The following is a 20,072-nucleotide window of genomic DNA, read 5'->3' on the forward strand; positions in this document are numbered from 1 at the left end:
AGGCCCGTTTAAGCTGCTGATCAAATATCCTTGAATCTGTCGTGTTTCACAGATCGAGTTCAACTGTTGCTCAATGCTGGCCAAGCGCTCATATCCAGCTGGAACCTGAAAAAGACGGAAGAAAGCTAATTAAATCGTTCCACAGACGTTGAAACCCTCATTCCCATTTTTTCTGACATCAACAACAAACAAGTTGTCAAACGATTTGCCATCGATCAAAGTGAGCCATCAGGTGAAAATTTGGCGAAAGAGGCCCTTTGGAAAATACAACATCGACACCTTCACTTAATCCACTTATAACTAAGTCAGTTCGGCTTAGATCAACTTGGGGTGTTCTAGAAAATTGTTCCCCATATTATAATTGATATATATCTAAGGTTTCAGACATTTTGGTTCAGTAGATGATTTTTGCGGTCAGAAAATGTAAAAAGGTGAAGATTCTCTATGAAAATCGCATACAAACTTAAATGCTAAAGAGCTTCGATGAATCCTGAACCAAATTGGCTGAAAATTTCAGGGGAGCTTCTGTAGACATAGAACAATGACTTTATCAACAATGCAACGGTCTAGCTGACATTTTTGCATTTCCAAGGGGCCATGAACCACACTACTGGGTAAGGACGTCTGTTGATCCTGTCGCACTTTCATTCCCGGTAAATACAAATTACAACACTCAGATTACGTACACTGAAGATCAGAATTACACCAAAAAGCGTTGAATCCAACCATTTTCGCACAAGACCACGCTTCAACCATCGCGCCGTGTAAACAGCCCGGAACACATTGGCTGGATTTTGGTCAAAAACGCATCCAATGTGTAAATTTTGTATTGGTGGTGGCCACCTGGTGGCAAAAATGTGAAGCTTTCGAATAGCGGAAATATTGTGCTGCCACGTGTTGGTGAATGGAAAAAACTTTTTTTTGTTTGGTTTGTTTTTTTTGGTTAAAAAAACGTGAAAAATCAAATTTTATTCAATTTATAAATAACATTGCATTGAAACATATCACTTCACTTGGACATCGGTTTGTAGCACCTCATCGAGTCAAGCGGTCGCTACAGCTGCTGGTGGTCCGGTAGTTTGCACCCCGATGGAAGGACCAACCGTCTTGCGCGGTCCGGATTGTACGACACGTGCACATTTGTCCTTCAGCTACGGTTGGAGTCCGGTCCAACGGCGGTGCATTCATATTCATACTTCTCCAACGTAGCTTGCATCAGCTTTTGCACATCCGGATCTTCTTGTCCTTGGGCTCGTTTGGGGCTTGAATGAGGACAATTTCGATCTGCTTGATACGCACAGAGTCCCACGTTGCTCGTTGACCGATACCCAATGTTGCACCCGTCAGCGGCTGGGAGCACTGTAAAAAAATAGATTTTTAATGATTTGAAACCTATGCTGGTTAGACTCAGCCTTACCTGTGCTTTTGCAGAATCTTTTCTAGACTGGTCCCCGTGAACACCCGCGAACCTGCTGCTGGAATAAAGGACGAAATCCCTATGCTGCACGTCCCACTCGTCAGTTGGGCTTCCGCTAAAAATTCTTGCACTTCTCACAGTCAGCTCGTTGCGTCGCGACTGTCGTTCTATATTAGAGCAATTCGGAGGGCTTATCACCATCGTCCGCTTAACCTAGAAAGTCATATCCCATGCCGAAGATTTGAAGATGGTCACAGCTGTACCGTTACCGTTCGATTTAAGTTGATTTAAGACTTCCGGAGGGTACTGAAAACAAGATAATTTTCAAATCTTTTTGCTTCGCAAACACTAAGTTAAACTTACCAATTAAACTGCACCCGACGATAATTAGATGGTTTGGACAGGGCTTTCAAATTCGATTTGATTTCGCGGACCGTATCGATGCTTCTCAGCCTTGCAGCCGGATGCAGCTATACTTTCAGCAGCGTTCAACGGATGTTATTTGTGCTTGGAGGCGCTGGTTGTGTCGGCAGATTCTCCCTCTTCAACAGGTTCCCCTTGTAAACGTCGGGAGTAAACGTGTACGCTCTTGGCAATGGTAGGGATTGTAACCTGCAACTGCCGGTTGCACAAATTCATCCTTTTGCACATCTTTCAGGCTTGATTTGCTTTCACGGACCGCTCAAGTACGCCAATCCGAGGCCCGCTCATCTCGCCGTACTGTCCAACATCCGGAACGGACCGGCTTCCCGTCTAGGGCCGTTTACGTTGAATAAACCTAGACAACGCAGTCCAGAATCAGCAGCCAACGAACTGTTCTATTGAACCACCTCCGGGACGCGACGTCGAGCAGGAGAAGAAAAGTGTAGTTGAAAACGGAAGCGAATCTTTGCAGGAACACAGTAGCTGACTTGACCGGAGAAACCGTGGCGAGGCTGAGGAAGAAAATCAATTAAATTTGCAATGTTAACACCCAAATAACTAAAATTACCAAAAGATTTGCAGGCAGACAGTGAAAACCGCATGTTTTATTTTTCACTTCTTGCAAACGTCAAAGTCCAAGTCTGGTGGCGACCGTGGCGACACCCAGTGGCAACTTTGGTGAAACAGGCGAAAAAGCAATTTACACATTTGATGGATTTTTGACCAAAAGCCATCGTGATGTGTAAAAGCCACACATCGATTTCAAAACAACGCGGTTTACACATTCAATGTGTCGGATCGACACATTTTGGGCGTAATTTTTATCTTCAGTGTAGAACAAAACTGTTTAATACAAAAAGACTTTATTCGCGTGAACTGGGCTGTATTTTACAGAAACTGAACTGAACTGTTCTGTTCTGACCTGTTCTGAGGTCAGTCAGGGATGCTAGGCGTTAATCAACCTAAGGCATCTTCCAGGATGCCCTCGAAAGACTGGCTGCGATAGGGTTAGATTAGATTAGATTAAATGATTTTGTAAGGAACGCATCAATTTCAGAAGTGAATTTAAAAAGTTCTTTTCTTGATGCCACATTCACTACGGCAAATAAACAAACTCGCACATTTAGACAGTTTGTTGTTTGTTCTTCAACATTTGTTTGCAGAAACGCCAGCTTGCATACATTTTGTCTTATTTGCGAATTTGCCGCAAGTACAGGTTTGTTTGTTTGTTTGCCATAGTAAAATAGCTCCTTGAGCTGCTTGATGGCAATCGGTTTAGCATCTTAGATCACATAATCAAAGTAGCTAGTTCGAATGATTGTTGGTCATATCCATAGTTCAAATCCAAACTAAAAAAAAATCATCATCACCTTCCATTTGTTATACGTGAGTTTTAAAATAGTCGAAGTGAAAACATAAAATTGCAATTTTAACGTTTATCTTTGTAGGTACAATATCGAAAGAATTTTTAACGATATTTTCATACCAATAATAGAAAAATCATGTTTATTAAAAACAGTCAGTCTGTACAATCAGCAAGAACACTCGTATTATTTTGTCGAGCTTAATAAGTATTTTTGCCTTGTATTCTTTTCTGCCGTTTAAATTTTCTGCCATTTAAATTTTCTGCCATTTGACTCATTCTGCCGTTTGACCATTTCTGGCAAATAATTTTCTGGCGAATGACTTTTTCTGCCAAAAGAAAATTCTGGAGTTTGATTTTCTGGCATTTGACTTTTTCTGGCGTTTGGTGTTCTGGCAAACATCATTCTGGCGAATGACATTCGGGCCTTCGGCCCGACCCCTCGCGGGTGCTCTCGCTACGCTCAGATGTTCTGCTCGGGGCACTGGTGGGAGAGCATTCTTGATTTGAACCGCCTCGACGAACTTCTTTTCGTCGTCGTACGCCTGGATCATGTCGGCCAGGGCGATGCGTACGAATTCGTACATCTCCTCGAATAAGACGAACCGCTTCTCGTGCTCTGCACGCTGCTTCGGATCGAGCAAGTAGATCCGATTCGTGAACGAGTTCACATCGTTGTACGCCGCAATTACGGTCTCGGTGTAAAGTTTAAGGCCATTGTAAGAAAACTTACCGTGTTCGAGGTTGGCCTTCTGGATGGAGTCGCGGACTCGCTCTACCTTGCTCTGCGCAGCGAAGAAGCACTGCTCGAGGGCCGCCAAAGATTCCGCCATCTTTGCTCGCCTTTGCCGCGCCTTCTGCTGTTCTTTTTGCTCGCGAACACTGGGAACTGGGGTCAGCGGGGTTGCGCAGAAACTGGTTTCAAGCTCCGCTCGAGGGGTGTAGTACAGAGGGGAACCGAGCGGCGAAGGGACGGGCGTTGCGAACTGGAGTTTCTTTCGAATCTGTATCAGTTTCCCAGATCTCAACTGCATGCCACTTTGCACCTCACCGAACTTGTTCAAAACTAAAGATGGCCGTCACCTTTTCCGCGCCAGTGCGTCATATTCCAATTTAAGCGAACACTTCCACGCAATGGGTGAACCTTATCGGCAAACTCGGATACTTCTGAGCCAGTTCTTTGTCCTTTAGCGGATTCACCAACACTTTCACTCGGCCAGCTAACACTTCCACTCTCTTCTTCTCGGCGTTTCGCCCCTCGCGAGGATCGCCGTCACTATGTTGTCCTCCGGTTTTTCGTCAGACCGGTGGCAGCACTTCGCCTTCCGGCGATTTCACTGGCCTAAACTCCTGAAACTTCCACTTCCCCGTGCCGGTCACTCCGTCCTCGGCCGAATTCGTGGACTTTCTCGAAGTCTTCAGGATTTTCTTTCGCCCTTTGGCGAACTTACTTTCACATTCACTTTTACGGTGTTCCACCCGCGTTGCAGAAACTCCGTCGTTCTTTATCGGTGTTCCGCCCTCGTGGCAAAGACCCCGTCGTTTTTATCGGCGTTCCGCCCTCGTGGCAGAGACTCCGTCGTTTTTTCAACACGTGTCAAAATCACTACGGTTGCAATGTTCACCTTCGAACGATTGCATTTTTCGCCCGTGTCACGAGATTTTTCACACACGCGTTGTTATCGTTCTTAAAACACTCGCGGTTTTATCCGTCACGAAACGGACCAATGTTTCTCCGGAAACTCGCGGGTTAAATAAAAAAGCGGTGGACTGTATTTCAAACGTGTATATTCTGTTAGATCTCTTTTTCCAACTAACTTTCCTTGCCCTGCTTCGCACTGACCGGAAACCAATCACTTGCAAGAAAATATCAAGCTATCCAGCTGTCACTCTACACAGGGCTGTTTCTCTCCTACACTCTCAAAATGTTATACACTCATACAACCCATTTTTGGTTTAACACCGAAGGCACCAAAATTAGTCGGATTAAAAAATACAAAAATTAAAATTCAAAAAAAAGACCGATTTCGTAGAGAATTGCTCAAATATCATAATCCAAAAAAGCGGTTTTCCCCATACAAATTTATATGGAAAATTGAATCGCTTTGCGCAAAGTAAGGACTAAGCCAATCGGTCCCAAACTTTGGGGGGTTGTTTAGGACCCCAAAAGGAACTGAAAAATTGCTGTGCTGAGAATTAGTTTTGATATTACACCCCAATGACCCAAATATTAAAAAAATAAAAAAAAACCTGAACTATCATATAATTTTCGTACGGTCAAAAGAATCGTTTTCCCATCATTATATAAAAACATATTTTTTTTGAAAATTCAGGCCTGAAAGGGTTAAAGGTGTAATGATCCAGTAACCCTTTTATGAAATACAGATCATTTTTCTTGGAAATACCATATCTTTTATGTATAGAATCCCTCAATCACAAGGGGTTATGGTTTGAAATTGGTATGTTTCCACAAACAGTATAACTTCAAAGTAAGTCGAATATATAAAAATCTAAATACATGTTAATCTATGAGTCTCACCGAATGTAACCAAGCTCGAAACGAAACTTCCCAAATGAATTGATACTTTTATTGTGAATCAGATAAGTTATAAGCATTTTGCGTCACACCTCCCTACTCTCCGCGCGTACTTTCAACAAACAATCCACCAATATAAGATGATATTATTACTCTATATATAGATAAGCAATCTGTTGTACGTTATCCGCGGGAAATAGATTAGCATTTATAAGCGGGGCGAGGGGATATTTAAATGTGTATAATTAAATGAGAATGATGCTAGCAGGTACTCACAACACGGGTCTGTTTGAAGGGTGGGTGAAAAGAGAAATGGTTTTTAAATGGCTTAACAATCTTAATAATTTATATCGATAACTTTTTCCGCTGCGCAAACTAGCGGATCGCAATCCCAAAAAAAAAACCGAATCATTTCCTAATTGGGTGTCGTGAAAATACGTACGAATTAAGCATTTCCTAACCGCATTTTGGGCGATTGTAGATAATTGAATTGAATTTTTGTGTGTCCGATGTATTTTTCACATTCAAAGCAAATAATTATCTATTTAATAAACTGTACACTGCAAGAATGCATCGAATTTGTAGAATAATTAAATATCACATTCCCTTACGGTTTTGGACTTTCTTCAAAAATAATGGAACTAAAATCATTTTTCGATAAACATTTATTAACAGCACTTTGTTCTATATCATCGTCTGACGCGTTATAAATGCACACTTCCCCTCTTTCTACCTCTAAACTCAATTAAAAAATATCCTAGAAAATAACTTAGAAATTTGGAACATTACTTTAGTATAAAATTTTAGCTAAAGCGGCCACCTCGCGAGAGGACTCCTTGTGTTCTGCCAAATAAAAAATTAAAACTCGTTTGCCAAAGCTTTCTTTCAGTTCATTTCGATGGTCAGCAGCGCGTCCTCGGGGTAAACCGCCAGGGACGCCTTTGCCCCGTCATTGAAATTGTACGCAATACTGCCGTCTATCACTAAGCCTGGGAAAGAGAGACAATTAACATTTGAGCCAAGAGGCAGGCCTTTTCCTAATACGCACTTGCATCGATGCACCGGGACCGGACCGAGATTTGCTTGGCGAACCCACGCGATTCCAGTCCCTTCGGGTTGGGCCAAACGCCGACGCAGATTTGCTCCCGAATCGAGTAGCACAGGCGCGGATCGTCCGGGGGAAACACCAGCTGCTGGTTGTACTCGTCGGAAATGGCCTCCGGATCGAGGCCGGCCAGCGCCGTCGCGTGGTTTGTCCGCCGCCGGATGATTTCGACCAGGTCGCGCACGTTGTCCGTCGACAGCCGGTTCATGCTGGTCAGCCACGAGGTCGAGCCGGTTCCGGTGCTGACGCATAGTCCGGAACTCTTCGTTTTCGTCACAACGTCCGACTTGTCGATCCGGAGGTGCAGGTGTGACACCCGCGCCGAGACCATTTCTCCGATGAAGACCTGTAAGAAAAAGGGTTCATTCCAATTTGAAACCAATGCACACGCTCCCAACTCACCTCATTCAGTGCCAAATACGGCAGAATGCGGCTGCTGCTCTGCGGTTGATCGTTCCCATTCAATCCCACAATCTCTTTGTGCTCCACCGGAGATACGTTGTACTCGTGCAGATCGATCGGCGGAGGTCGTTCCGTTGTAGCTGCCCCAACCAGCGTAATCCTAATCCTGGACCGGTGCATCCAGCTGAAATCACCCGCCAAAATCCGCTTCACCGCTTCGCCCACATTCGCCGAGTAGTGCTTGGGCAGCATCAACCTGCCCTCGGACCTCCGCGGATCCGAATTGAACCCCACCACCGGAATCTTCCGCGGTTCGTCCAACATAAACGGACTCGCCCGCCCAGCCGCCAGCAAGAACGTCCCGTCACCCCCAACCGGAACCAGCACATCCGCCCACCGCAGCAACTCCTTGTTGATCGTCAACCGATTCACGACCCGCACCTCAATGCCCTGCTCCCGAAAGCACCGGATCACGTCCTCCTCGACGTCCTTGTGCAGGTGGTGGTAGTACTTCATGGCGTCGTAATCCGAGCCGCGGTCGCGGATTTTCTGCTCCAGCTTCGCATCGCTCAGCGAGGTCGCCGACTGGTCGCGGTTCTTCTCGAACTCGAGCCGCGTCAGCTTCGACACGACCAGAACGCGCCGCAGCTTCGTTTTGGGATTTGTGCCAAACGGGCGGCGGGCGCCACCGCCGACCTGTTGGAGGACATTTTTGCAGCCTGTAAAAGAGAAAAATTGTTAGTCTGTTTTCGAAAGTTACACCTTATTTCTTTGTTTTTTTTTTGTGCTGTTCGTGGCCAGAAGAACCTTGACCTGCAAACTCGTAATAGTACAGACTGCACGTGTCAGCACAATATAGATAAGACTTGAGTTGAGATAAAACAAATCAGTGTGAAATAGTATGCCGGTTAATATTTTCCCCAGTGAGCGAATTAACTCTTTGAAGCGATCTGACTTTGCCGAGCCAGATAGGAATCGAACCCATCACCTTGCGCTTACAAGGCGAAACCCGTAAGCTCACGGCCAAACTAAGTCGCGACTTACGAGAGAATGCTTCGTGCATCAGCACAAGCCTGGAGTATAAAGTGCGTCAATTGTTAGGACAAGCATACCGCTAATGTAAGCGGATGTAGCGCAGAGTGATCCATTGTGCCAACAGTTTTACGGTTCGAAATAGGTAAAGGAGTCTTTTGGGTTCAGCACATGGCCATGGTAAAAACACAGACAAACAGACGTAAATCATTGAACAAATTTAACGAAAATCCATCAATCACAAAAAAAATGGAAAAAGGTTAGCTAGTAGCTCGATCTGGTGGCCAATACTAGCATTAAGCATCACTGTATATGAGAATTGGTTAGTGTGTGAGTGAACGCGGTCACTCTTGTTGTAGTGAGAGGAGGGAGATTTGTTTACTAACATTTACATTTGTTTACCAACATGTGAGAAGAATGCAAGAAGTTCAAATTCTTAACTCACGCAGACGCAGACGGTCCACGTCCGCGTCCGATTGCGGCCATGCACTAGGTAAATCTTGCCGAGGAAACATTCGTGTAGGCTGCAGAGGTTGATGGAAAGATGCACCAGTTTGAGGGTGGTTTGGGTATTACTGCGCTGTTTGTGAACAATGCCCACAAATTGGCCATGAGTTTAAATAATAAATTTCTTGGCGTGAGGTTAAGCTACCTTCTCGGCAAGCAATTTAGGAGGGCAAACGCTGTTTGGTAGACTCGTGCTCGAAGTCGGCCGGGTCGCGCAATTGCCATCGCTGGACACCGGTTCATCCATGAGGGACGGATTTGAGGGCCACGACGGAGTCAACATTCTCGAGGTCGGCCGGGTTGTCAATACCGAGTTGCTGAAATCGTGGTAAGCGCAATCGCCATCGCTGGACACAGCATCATTCACGAAGGCCGGATTTGAGGACCACGACGGAGTTAAGATTATCACGGTCTCTTGCGTGCTCGAAGTCGGCCGGGTCGCGCAACTGCCATCGCTGGACACCGCGTCATTCACGAAGGCCGGATTTGAGAACCACGACGGAGTCAAGATTCTCGCGGTCTCTTGCGTGCTCGAGGTTGGCGAGGCGATTCCGGTGGACACTGCATTGCCTAACCCATTCACCTGGTCAAGTTGGGGTACACCATCAATAATGCAGACCAAATTCAGTTTCTAATTGCATTCATTCAAGATCTAGTTGAAATTTACCAACGCCGACGGATGAAATAACAAAATCAGCTGAATGGGACGGCGTCTCGTTGTTGGAATTGCCTAAGAATCTTCCGATGTTCAGAACACCGGAATCGTTACTCGTAGCTTCCGGCATTTCTTCGTCCAGTGGCTCGTGTCGGTCTAGCAGTAGACTTCCGCAGTTCGCATCCGGCATATCTTCATCCTGTAGCTCGTGTTTTGTGATAAAACTTTCAAACCAATCCGGCGTCTCTTCTTCTAACGGTTCGGCCGGGAAGGATTGAGGATTATCTAAATGCTCAACAGACCATTTAGCGGAATCCACACCCGGAGGCGGGTCCGTATCCAAAAATTCCACCGATCAATCTTCTCCAAACTGGTCCATCCTCACACTCAAGTAGCAGCAGAAAAAAACAAAACTTTTGGCGCGCTACCTGAAACTTTTGGCGCGCTAGCTTAAACGTCATTTGAAAGTGTGCCTTGATTGCAGCGCCATCCTATTCTGGTGGATAATCCGAGAACTAAGTTTAAATTCAAATCAGCCGTTATATTCCTGATTGATGGAATTAAAAAGAGATTTACGTCTGTTTGTCTGTGGTAAAAATTTCTGCGAAATCGGTGCTGATATGATAAACTTTAGAACAAAAATTACCAAAACCGTTTTTTCGTTCTACAAAATCTCCAATTCTGCACTTTTTGCTGAAATTTCTATGTTGAATTGAAGTTGAAATCTTATCTACACTCTTGGTGCCTACTTGAAGTTCACATCTGTGTTTGGGGAATTTTTCACATTGAGGTAAGTAAGTAAGTTAAGTTTTTTTGCGCGGTGCTGGTTCTGATGAAAATAATCAAATAATTTGTATTTGCTTATTTGAATGCCAAAAAAAATTACTATCGTTTAAAACATTTAAAGAATTACTTCATAAGGCCGAATATTAAAACGCAGAATCTTTAAATGCTGACCATTAAAATTACGGATTTTGTTTTGTTTTTTGCCAACAATGAAACAGATGGGAAAAGCCATAAACATTATAATCATTAGGATGTAACAAAAATGACTTTTTGGCGGGCATTCAAGGGTTTGTTCCGGTGGGCATACTAAGCTCAAATCCAAAATATGAGCTTGATTGGACGTAACAGGAGCTGGCGCTCCGCCCTTCAATTTTAAATGGGATTTAACCCGTAAATTTTTTTTTTCAAAAGTGTCACTTTTTGAGGCATTTTGGCCACCAATGCGTTTACCAAAAACATCACTGGCGTGTATTCCAGATCCTTGCGCATCTTTTGGTATATATAACATTGACATTTGGAGCACCCTGGAGCTCGGTACAGGCCTTCAAAGTTTGGCATTTTTTCGAAAAATCGGTCCCGGCAAAAAAGATATGCGTCGCGCCTCGCGACGCCCTAGACGCCATTTGATTTTGCCGGAGCCGATTTTCCGAAAAAATGCCAAACTTTGAAGGCCTGCACCGAGCTCCAGGGTGCTCCAAATGTCAATGTTATATATACCAAAAGATGCGCAAGGATCTGGAATACACGCCAGTGATGTTTTTGGTAAACGCATTGGTGGCCAAAATGCCTCAAAAAGTGACATTTTTGAAAAAAAAAAATTACGGGTTAAATCCCATTTAAAATTGAAGGGCGGAGCGCCAGCTCCTGTTACGTCCAATCAAGCTCATATTTTGGATTTGGGCTTAGTATGCCCACCGGAACAAACCCTTGAATGTTCGCCAAAAAGTCATTTTTGTTACACTCTAATAATCATTTTATTTTCAGGCCCAAAAAAGCAGTTAATCTTTTTTTGCGACAATAAAATATAAAAATTGAGATAATAAGCCTTAGTCTCAACATCTTAATGAAAAAAGTGTTTTAAAATGCATTTTTTACTAGTTTAGATATTTTGCAATCATTTGTTTTCAAAAATTAAAAAAGAGATAAAATTTGTATCAGCCCTCATGCCATTTGCTTTAAATTTTTATATTTTTTGGCTTTTTTGCTTGGGGTGTTCTCAAATCCAGAATATAAAAATTAAAATAAATCAATAATTCACAAATACCTACCACAAATTAAAAAATCTTAGCATCAAAAAAGCAAAAATTAAACAAATTAGAAAAATAAATTCAGAAATTCAAATTTAATCAAAAAAAATAGCTTTTCAAATTTGGAAATCGAAAAATTTAAATTCGTTTCGTACTCGATTACCAGAAATCCTCCCCAAATTTTCACACCGAATAATTTGATTAGGAAATTTTTATTTGTCTCAAATTTGAGACCTGAAATATAACTCAAAGGTTTTTAATTTTCTGTAATTTAAAATGGCGGCATTCTATAATTTTGGAATTATAATTTTTTTTTTCATTAAAAAAATTATTAATAAAAATATAAATTTTTGTTTGCATCTCCACTCTGGTGCAATTACGTAAGTAGTTTAGCTAGAAATCAGTTTATTTAATATCAAGAAATAGCAAAAAAGTTTGAAGTTCTTGTAGTTAAAAGTAAGACACTAGTGGTTGGTACTAGCAATAGTAGGGGAAATATACCCATTTTAATCACTCTAAGTCTAAACCGTTCGACCAATTCTCATCACTTTTGCTGTTTTCCGCTATTATAAAATCAACATTTTCAGATGTAGGGTATTTGTCCCTATTTTGGGCCTAGGATCTATTTTGGGTCTATCAAACTTAATTCAACGAAATTGTGCATTTCACCAAAACTGGCAGTAATTTGCCCCTTCGAAAATGATTTGTCATTACCTTCATTTAGATGGGCAAAAATAATTCAATTTGTCCTCTTAAATTATACAGATTTTTAAGCGAAGATGGCGTTACGAATGGTGCACGCCCGAAATGTCAAAATCGCGCAGTGGTACCAACATTAGAAACAAAGTGTGGCTGTCATGCCATGGCACACTTTTTTTGTAATGCTGGAACCACTGCGTGATTTTGACATTTCGGGCGTTCACCATTCGTAACGTCATCTTCGCTTAAAATCTGGATAAATAATGCAATAAATATTAGAGTGCAACAAAAATGACTTTTTGGCGGGCATTCAAGGGTTTGTTCCGGTGGGCATACTAAGCCCAAATCCAAAATATGAGCTTGATTGGACGTAACAGGAGCTGGCGCTTTGCATTTGAATTTTAAGTGGGGTTTAATGTCACTTTTTAAGGCATTTTAGCCACTGGAGCTTTCATTTTCAACATCATTGGCGTGTAGGCCAGATCCTTGCGCATCTTTTGATATACAGTAGTTGTTCGGTAACTGGGCTGAGAACGTAGCCCAGTCACCGATGCATAATATTTTCCAGATGAAATATAAAAATAAAAGTTACTCAAATTTATTTACAATGATTACTTTTCATATTTTTTAATTAAAACTTTAAATTAAACAAAAGTTTGAAAAATCTTTTTTTAATTTATGGAATATGATTTTTGCATCCATTAACCCCTCGGTCATTTTGGTTTGTTTTGGGTTTTTGACGTTTGTCTGCTTTTTAACTGGGCTACGGCCCAGTTATCGAGCGCCCAGTTAAAAAGCAGTCCAGTTAAAGAACGCCAAGTTACCGAACAACTACTGTATATAACATTGAACATTGGTGCACTCTGTAGCTCGGTACAGACCTTCAAAGTTTGGATTTTTTTTTCGAAAAATAGGCCTCGGCAAAAACAAAAGGCGTCTAGGGCGTCGCAAGACGCGACGCATATCTTTTTTGCCGGGACCGATTTTTCGAAAAAAAAATCGTTTTTTTGGGAAATCCAGCGTTTACCGAAACTACCATTCAATTTCTCGATAAGCCAAACTGTCATGAACTAACGCTAATCCGGTTATTTTATAACTAAACTATTTTGACTAAAGTTGAAGTTGAATAATTATGCCATTGTTGAAAGTTTGATAGAAAATTGCTGATAAAATTTTAAGTCGAATGATGCATTAATCGTGCTACGGAAATACAAGCGTCTGAAGTCAGAATAATAGAAAAAGAACAGCGCTCTTTCCACATTACTAGAAAAGTTGAATGAAAACAAATGTGTTTCGTAAGCTATACTTGATTAGACGCTATTGTTTGACAAGAAGAACGATTAATTTCTTCTTAAACAAAACAAAAACTTAAAACAACTTTATTAACCTTAGATTCGGTCACATCCTTGTTTATCTCTCCCCCTCAAAATGTATAAATAAATGCTAAAAACAACTTCAAATTTTGGGGTGTGTGCTGTCTTTCTACGCGCAGAAAAAAAAAGAAGTGAAACGCAAAAACAATTCGCTTACGCAGACACAGCATGTTCTAGAGCGCTTGCAAAAACAGCCACCACAGAAGAGGGCAGCAAACGTGAAGGGGTGTGCGCGGTTTATTTTTGCCATTTTTAAGTCTCTTTTTGGTCGTCGTCGCCGTCCCCCCTGCGGTGCTCGATTAAATTCGAACAAAAAACAACAAAACTGAATTGTTGCGAGATATCTTGTAATATCTCATATTTTGCCACGAGCGTTATCAGCTACGTAATTTCGTCACTTTTTGTTTTCTGGAAAGTGACACTTTTTGCGACTCGTTTTAATTATCGTCGCCGCGAGAGAAAAAGCTCGTGATTAGAAGCGGCTCAACGTCCGTCATCATCATCATCATATGGTGATGATGAGGCGAATTTCATCCATAATCACGGGATGCAGATGTGTATAAAGCCATGCTTTCACCAGCTGTGGCTGCTGCAGCGATTAATCTTGCTGCAACAAATTGCAGCCAGACGATGCTCGCGAAGCAAGAAAACGAAAACCTCGCTCGACTAACCGGTTCTCGATGCCATTTTCCCAGATTCTAGGTCAACCTCTGATACGGCTGCAGCTATTTCTGCCTGCACTTACGTACTAAAGCTTTCTACCCTCTTCACATCCCGTCGTCCCACGCCGACCTACCTGCGATCGTCCGTCCAAAATGTGCCGTCTTCAACATTGGGGCCTTGTCCTTGGGTTATATTTAGCTCTGTATCCGAATTCCTCCTATCCGTCAAAGTCACTGTCCTCTGGAACCGTTAAGTGCCGCTACCACTCAACAGAGAAGATCACTTTGACCAATTCAAGCCCCGAAACCTGCTCTCCACCCAGATGAACGACGACTGATAAGAGGCAAAGGTTTCAGCTTGGCAAACTGATACGGAACTCTCGGGCTCGCCAGTAGTGATTAGATTACATTTTCCGTACCCACACGGGCGACGGGAAGGCACACACGGTGAAGACTGATAAGAACACTTTGTGACCGCAGCAGCAGCAGCAGCGAATGAACATACGAGAGGATACCACGACGATCCGATCCCGGCGAATTGCTTGACAAGACTGGCGAACTCTCTGATGATGATGATGTAGCTGTGTGCCGTCGTGCGTCCGACCTCTCGGTTCTGCCTCCACCGTGTTATCACTAACCGCGGGGCCGGTTCTTTCGGCTGGCTGTGTGTGTGTTGTTGTTTGATCTGAGGTTCTGTTACTGTGTGCGCGAATGATATCGCGGACACCGTGGAAGATTTTCACCGTCGCCGGGCTATGACTCAGCCGGGTTTAACTTTTTTTTACGTAATTTTATAACACAAATTTGTTTAAATTACTGAAATCACTACAGATTGATGAGAAAGTTTGAATTTTGGCAGGTAAATAAATCGTCGATTGACGGGATTTAAATTTGACAGATCTTTTTAATCCGATTGGGACACGTTCACAGATACAACATAGGGTTTCATCATTTCATTTCAGATTAATTGGGTACTAAAGTCCTGTGTCAATTTTTATGTACAATGGTAAAAAAACACGATTAAAAACCATTTCTGATCTTTTTTTTTTCATTTTAACTTAAAAAAATTTTACAAGACAACATTTTTTCGATGGATCAACTATGGTCCCCTTGGAACGAGCTGTCAAGTAGGAGCTTTTCTGTCAAGAAGGACCGCGAGGTTAATTTTTCAAAATTGATTTAAAAATCCATTTTAAACTCTTTGTGGTCGTACAAAGGGTCATTGTACTCAGAAAAATAAGCTTTATCGCTGTAAACAAAAATATCAGCAATCTAAGCTTTATTTTAGGACCCAATTAATTTAAATATGGTACTTCTTCGGTAACTGGACTGAAAACGTAGTCAAGTTACCGAATCCCAGTCACGACGTTCCAGCAGGATTCTAGCAGAGTTCTCACAGAGCTGGATCTTACAGCATTCTAGCAGAAATGTTCCACCGTTCTAGCAAGATTCTGGCAGAACCAGCTCTGCTAGAATATTTCGTGACTGGGATGCTGCTCGTCCGATATATCGTCCGATATATATATATGTTCCTGATTAAAGGCTGGTATGCTGATCGGAAGGAACGCAAAACTCCATATAAAAAAACGCCCAAGAAACGGTCAAGGAAAGGGTCACGAAAAGATTTTTCTTAAGCGGTACGCAGCTGAAAAGTAACAGAAACGGAAAGATTGCGTTTGACGTTTCTTCGCGCGGTGCTTATTTGCAATATGTTTTGATGAAAAAATCAAAGAATTGCCTTTTCTTTTTTAAATGCGACTGATAACTACAAACGTTTAAATAATTTTGTATAGGATATAATAATATTTAAAATTCCCGCCGAATCTCAAAATGATATAATGAATATTGAAATTTAAAGGACAGATTTAGTTTTTTGGTCGAAATGGAGTAAAAAAAAGAAGTTGTCTTTATAGATGTCGGCCATCGTGTCACCAACTATTTATTGCTAGTACCCACCAGTACTCTATATTACGAGTCCCCTGCGCTGTCCGATTGATCCACACTCGCGGGACCAAAATGCAGTAAATCAGAGTGAAATTAAACTTGACAATAATCATACAAATGTCTATGTTCTTACTGAAAATACAATAATAATCTGAAATTTTGAAATCCAACCTAACAACAAATTAAAAAATATGAAAAATCAAACATTTCAGAAATTTCAAATAACTTTTTTTTAAATAATAAAGAAAATTTCAACAAAAATATGAAATTTGGAAATTCAAAATTAAAAATATGCAGAATTGAATAATAATTTTAATATTAAAGTTTTTATAAATTCAATAGCTCAAAAAAGTTAAAACTCGGAACGAATGTACAAGTCGAAATTTCAAAAGTTTTAAAAATCGGAAACATAGAAATTCGTAATTACAAATTTAAGAAAACCTCGAAATTATAACAATCAAAAACTCTATTTCTTCCAAAATTAAAAAAATCTAGAATGAAAAATTAAGAATTTAAGAATTTAAGAATTTAAGAATTTAAGAATTTAAGAATTTAAGAATTTAAGAATTTAAGAATTTAAGAATTTAAGAATTTAAGAATTTAAGAATTTAAGAATTTAAGAATTTAAGAATTTAAGAATTTAAGAATTTAAGAATTTAAGAATTTAAGAATTTAAGAATTTAAGAATTTAAGAATTTAAGAATTTAAGAATTTAAGAATTTAAGAATTTAAGAATTTAAGAATTTAAGAATTTAAGAATTTAAGAATTTAAGAATTTAAGAATTTAAGAATTTAAGAATTTAAGAATTTAAGAATTTAAGAATTTAAGAATTTAAGAATTTAAGAATTTAAGAATTTAAGAATTTAAGAATTTAAGAATTTAAGAATTTAAGAATTTAAGAATTTAAGAATTTAAGAATTTAAGAATTTAAGAATTTAAGAATTCAAGAATTTAAGAATTTAAGAATTTAAGAATTTAAGAATTTAAGAATTTAAGAATTTAAGAATTTAAGAATTTAAGAATTTAAGAATTTAAGAATTTAAGAATTTAAGAATTTAAGAATTTAAGAATTTAAGAATTTAAGAATTTAAGAATTTAAGAATTTAAGAATTTAAGAATTTAAGAATTTAAGAATTTAAGAATTTAAGAATTTAAAAATTTAAGAATTTAAGAATTTAAAAATTTAAGAATTTAAGAATTTAAGAATTTAAGAATTTAAGAATTTAAGAATTTAAGAATTTAAGAATTTAAGAATTTAAGAATTTAAGAATTTAAGAATTTATGAATTTAAGAATTTAAGAATTTAAGAATTTAAGAATTTAAGAATTCAAGAATTTAAGAATTTAAGAATTTAAGAATTTAAGAATTTAAGAATTTAAGAATTTAAGAATTTAAGAATTTAAGAATTTAAGAATTTAAGAATTTAAGAATTTAAGAATTTAAGAATTTAAGAATTTAAGAATTTAAGAATTTAAGAATTTAAGAATTTAAGAATTTAAGAATTTAAGAATTTAAGAATTTAAGAATTTAAGAATTTAAGAATTTAAGAATTTAAGAATTTAAGAATTTAAGAATTTAAGAATTTAAGAATTTAAGAATTTAAGAATTTAAGAATTTAAGAATTTATGAATTTAAGAATTTAAGAATTTAAGAATTTAAGAATTTAAGAATTTAAGAATTTAAGAATTTAAGAATTTAAGAATTTAAGAATTTAAGAATTTAAGAATTTAAGAATTTAAGAATTTAAGAATTTAAGAATTTAAGAATTTAAGAATTTAAGAATTTAAGAATTTAAGAATTTAAGAATTTAAGAATTTAAGAATTTAAGAATTTAAGAATTTAAGAATTTAAGAATTTAAGAATTTAAGAATTTAAGAATTTAAGAATTTAAGAATTTAAGAATTTAAGAATTTAAGAATTTAAGAATTTAAGAATTTAAGAATTTAAGAATTTAAGAATTTAAGAATTTAAGAATTTAAGAATTTAAGAATTTAAGAATTTAAGAATTTAAGAATTTAAGAATTTAAGAATTTAAGAATTTAAGAATTTAAGAATTTAAGAATTTAAGAATTTAAGAATTTAAGAATTTAAGAATTTAAGAATTTAAGAATTTAAGAATTTAAGAATTTAAGAATTTAAGAATTTAAGAATTTAAGAATTTAAGAATTTAAGAATTTAAGAATTTAAGAATTTAAGAATTTAAGAATTTAAGAATTTAAGAATTTAAGAATTTAAGAATTTAAGAATTTAAGAATTTAAGAATTTAAGAATTTAAGAATTTAAGAATTTAAGAATTTAAGAATTTAAGAATTTAAGAATTTAAGAATTTAAGAATTTAAGAATTTAAGAATTTAAGAATTTAAGAATTTAAGAATTTAAGAATTTAAGAATTTAAGAATTTAAGAATTTAAGAATTTAAGAATTTAAGAATTTAAGAATTTAAGAATTTAAGAATTTAAGAATTTAAGAATTTAAGAATTTAAGAATTTAAGAATTTAAGAATTTAAGAATTTAAGAATTTAAGAATTTAAGAATTTAAGAATTTAAGAATTTAAGAATTTAAGAATTTAAGAATTTAAGAATTTAAGAATTTAAGAATTTAAGAATTTAAGAATTTAAGAATTTAAGAATTTAAGAATTTAAGAATTTAAGAATTTAAGAATTTAAGAATTTAAGAATTTAAGAATTTAAGAATTTAAGAATTTAAGAATTTAAGAATTTAAGAATTTAAGAATTTAAGAATTTAAGAATTTAAGAATTTAAGAATTTAAGAATTTAAGAATTTAAGAATTTAAGAATTTAAGAATTTAAGAATTTAAGAATTTAAGAATTTAAGAATTTAAGAATTTAAGAATTTAAGAATTTAAGAATTTAAGAATTTAAGAATTTAAGAATTTAAGAATTTAAGAATTTAAGAATTTAAGAATTTAAGAATTTAAGAATTTAAGAATTTAAGAATTTAAGAATTTAAGAATTTAAGAATTTAAGAATTTAAGAATTTAAGAATTTAAGAATTTAAGAATTTAAGAATTTAAGAATTCAAGAATTTAAGAATTTAAGAATTTAAGAATTTAAGAATTTAAGAATTTAAGAATTTAAGAATTTAAGAATTTAAGAATTTAAGAATTTAAGAATTTAAGAATTTAAGAATTTAAGAATTTAAGAATTTAAGAATTTAAGAATTTAAGAATTTAAGAATTTAAGAATTTAAGAATTTAAGAATTTAAGAATTTAAGAATTTAAGAATTTAAGAATTTAAGAATTTAAGAATTTAAGAATTTAAGAATTTAAGAATTTAAAAATTTAAGAATTTAAGAATTTAAGAATTTAAGAATTTAAGAATTTAAGAATTTAAGAATTTAAGAATTTAAGAATTTAAGAATTTAATAATTTAAGAATTTAAGAATTTAAGAATTTAAGAATTTAAGAATTTAAAAAAAATCATTTGTACCAGCCTTGTTTTATAATTTCCAAATTTACTTATTTCCTGATTTCCTAGTTTCCGAATATCCTTATTTCCTGATTTCCTAATTTACATATTTCCAAATTTCTTAACTTCCTAACTTCCTAAACTCCTAATTTCCTAGTTTCCTAATTTCCTAATTTCCTAACTTCCTAATTTCCTGAATTCCTAATTTCCTGATTTCCTAATTTCCTAACTTCTTAATTTCCTAACTTCCTAACTTCTTAATTTCCAAATTTCCTAGTTTCCTGATATCCTAATTTCCCAATTTCCTAACTTCCACACTTCCTAATATCCTAATTTCCTAACTTCCTAATTTCCTAGTTTCCTAATTTAAAAATTTCCTAACTTCCTAATTTCCTCATTTCCAAATTTCCTAACTTCCTAACATCCGTATTTCCTTTCATATTAATTTCCTAATTTCCTAATTTCTTGATTTCTTTGTTTCCTTATATCA

At 37.2% G+C, this 20,072-nt stretch overlaps 2 protein-coding genes across 2 annotated transcripts; both read right to left on the reverse strand.

Annotated features, from left to right (window-relative positions):
* Window positions 1-938: 938 nt before the first annotated feature.
* LOC128093661 (uncharacterized) lies at window positions 939-1,701 on the reverse strand. The gene is made up of 2 exons (XM_052711278.1): window positions 1,418-1,701; window positions 939-1,359 (listed from the first exon to the last, which is right to left on the reverse strand). Exons 1-2 carry the CDS (start codon window positions 1,616-1,618, stop codon window positions 1,216-1,218), a joined length of 345 nt encoding a protein of 114 aa, XP_052567238.1. The 5' UTR covers window positions 1,619-1,701; the 3' UTR covers window positions 939-1,215.
* Window positions 1,702-6,386: 4,685 nt separating this feature from the next.
* LOC120418482 (NAD kinase 2, mitochondrial) lies at window positions 6,387-14,994 on the reverse strand. The gene is made up of 4 exons (XM_039580921.2): window positions 14,342-14,994; window positions 7,247-7,965; window positions 6,788-7,190; window positions 6,387-6,728 (listed from the first exon to the last, which is right to left on the reverse strand). The coding sequence occupies exons 1-4, from the start codon at window positions 14,376-14,378 to the stop codon at window positions 6,625-6,627; spliced, it is 1,263 nt and encodes a 420-aa protein (XP_039436855.1). The 5' UTR covers window positions 14,379-14,994; the 3' UTR covers window positions 6,387-6,624.
* Window positions 14,995-20,072: the final 5,078 nt, after the last annotated feature.

Source organism: Culex pipiens, chromosome 3 (genome assembly GCF_016801865.2).
Source record: "Culex pipiens pallens isolate TS chromosome 3, TS_CPP_V2, whole genome shotgun sequence".
Lineage (NCBI taxonomy): Eukaryota > Metazoa > Arthropoda > Insecta > Diptera > Culicidae > Culex > Culex pipiens.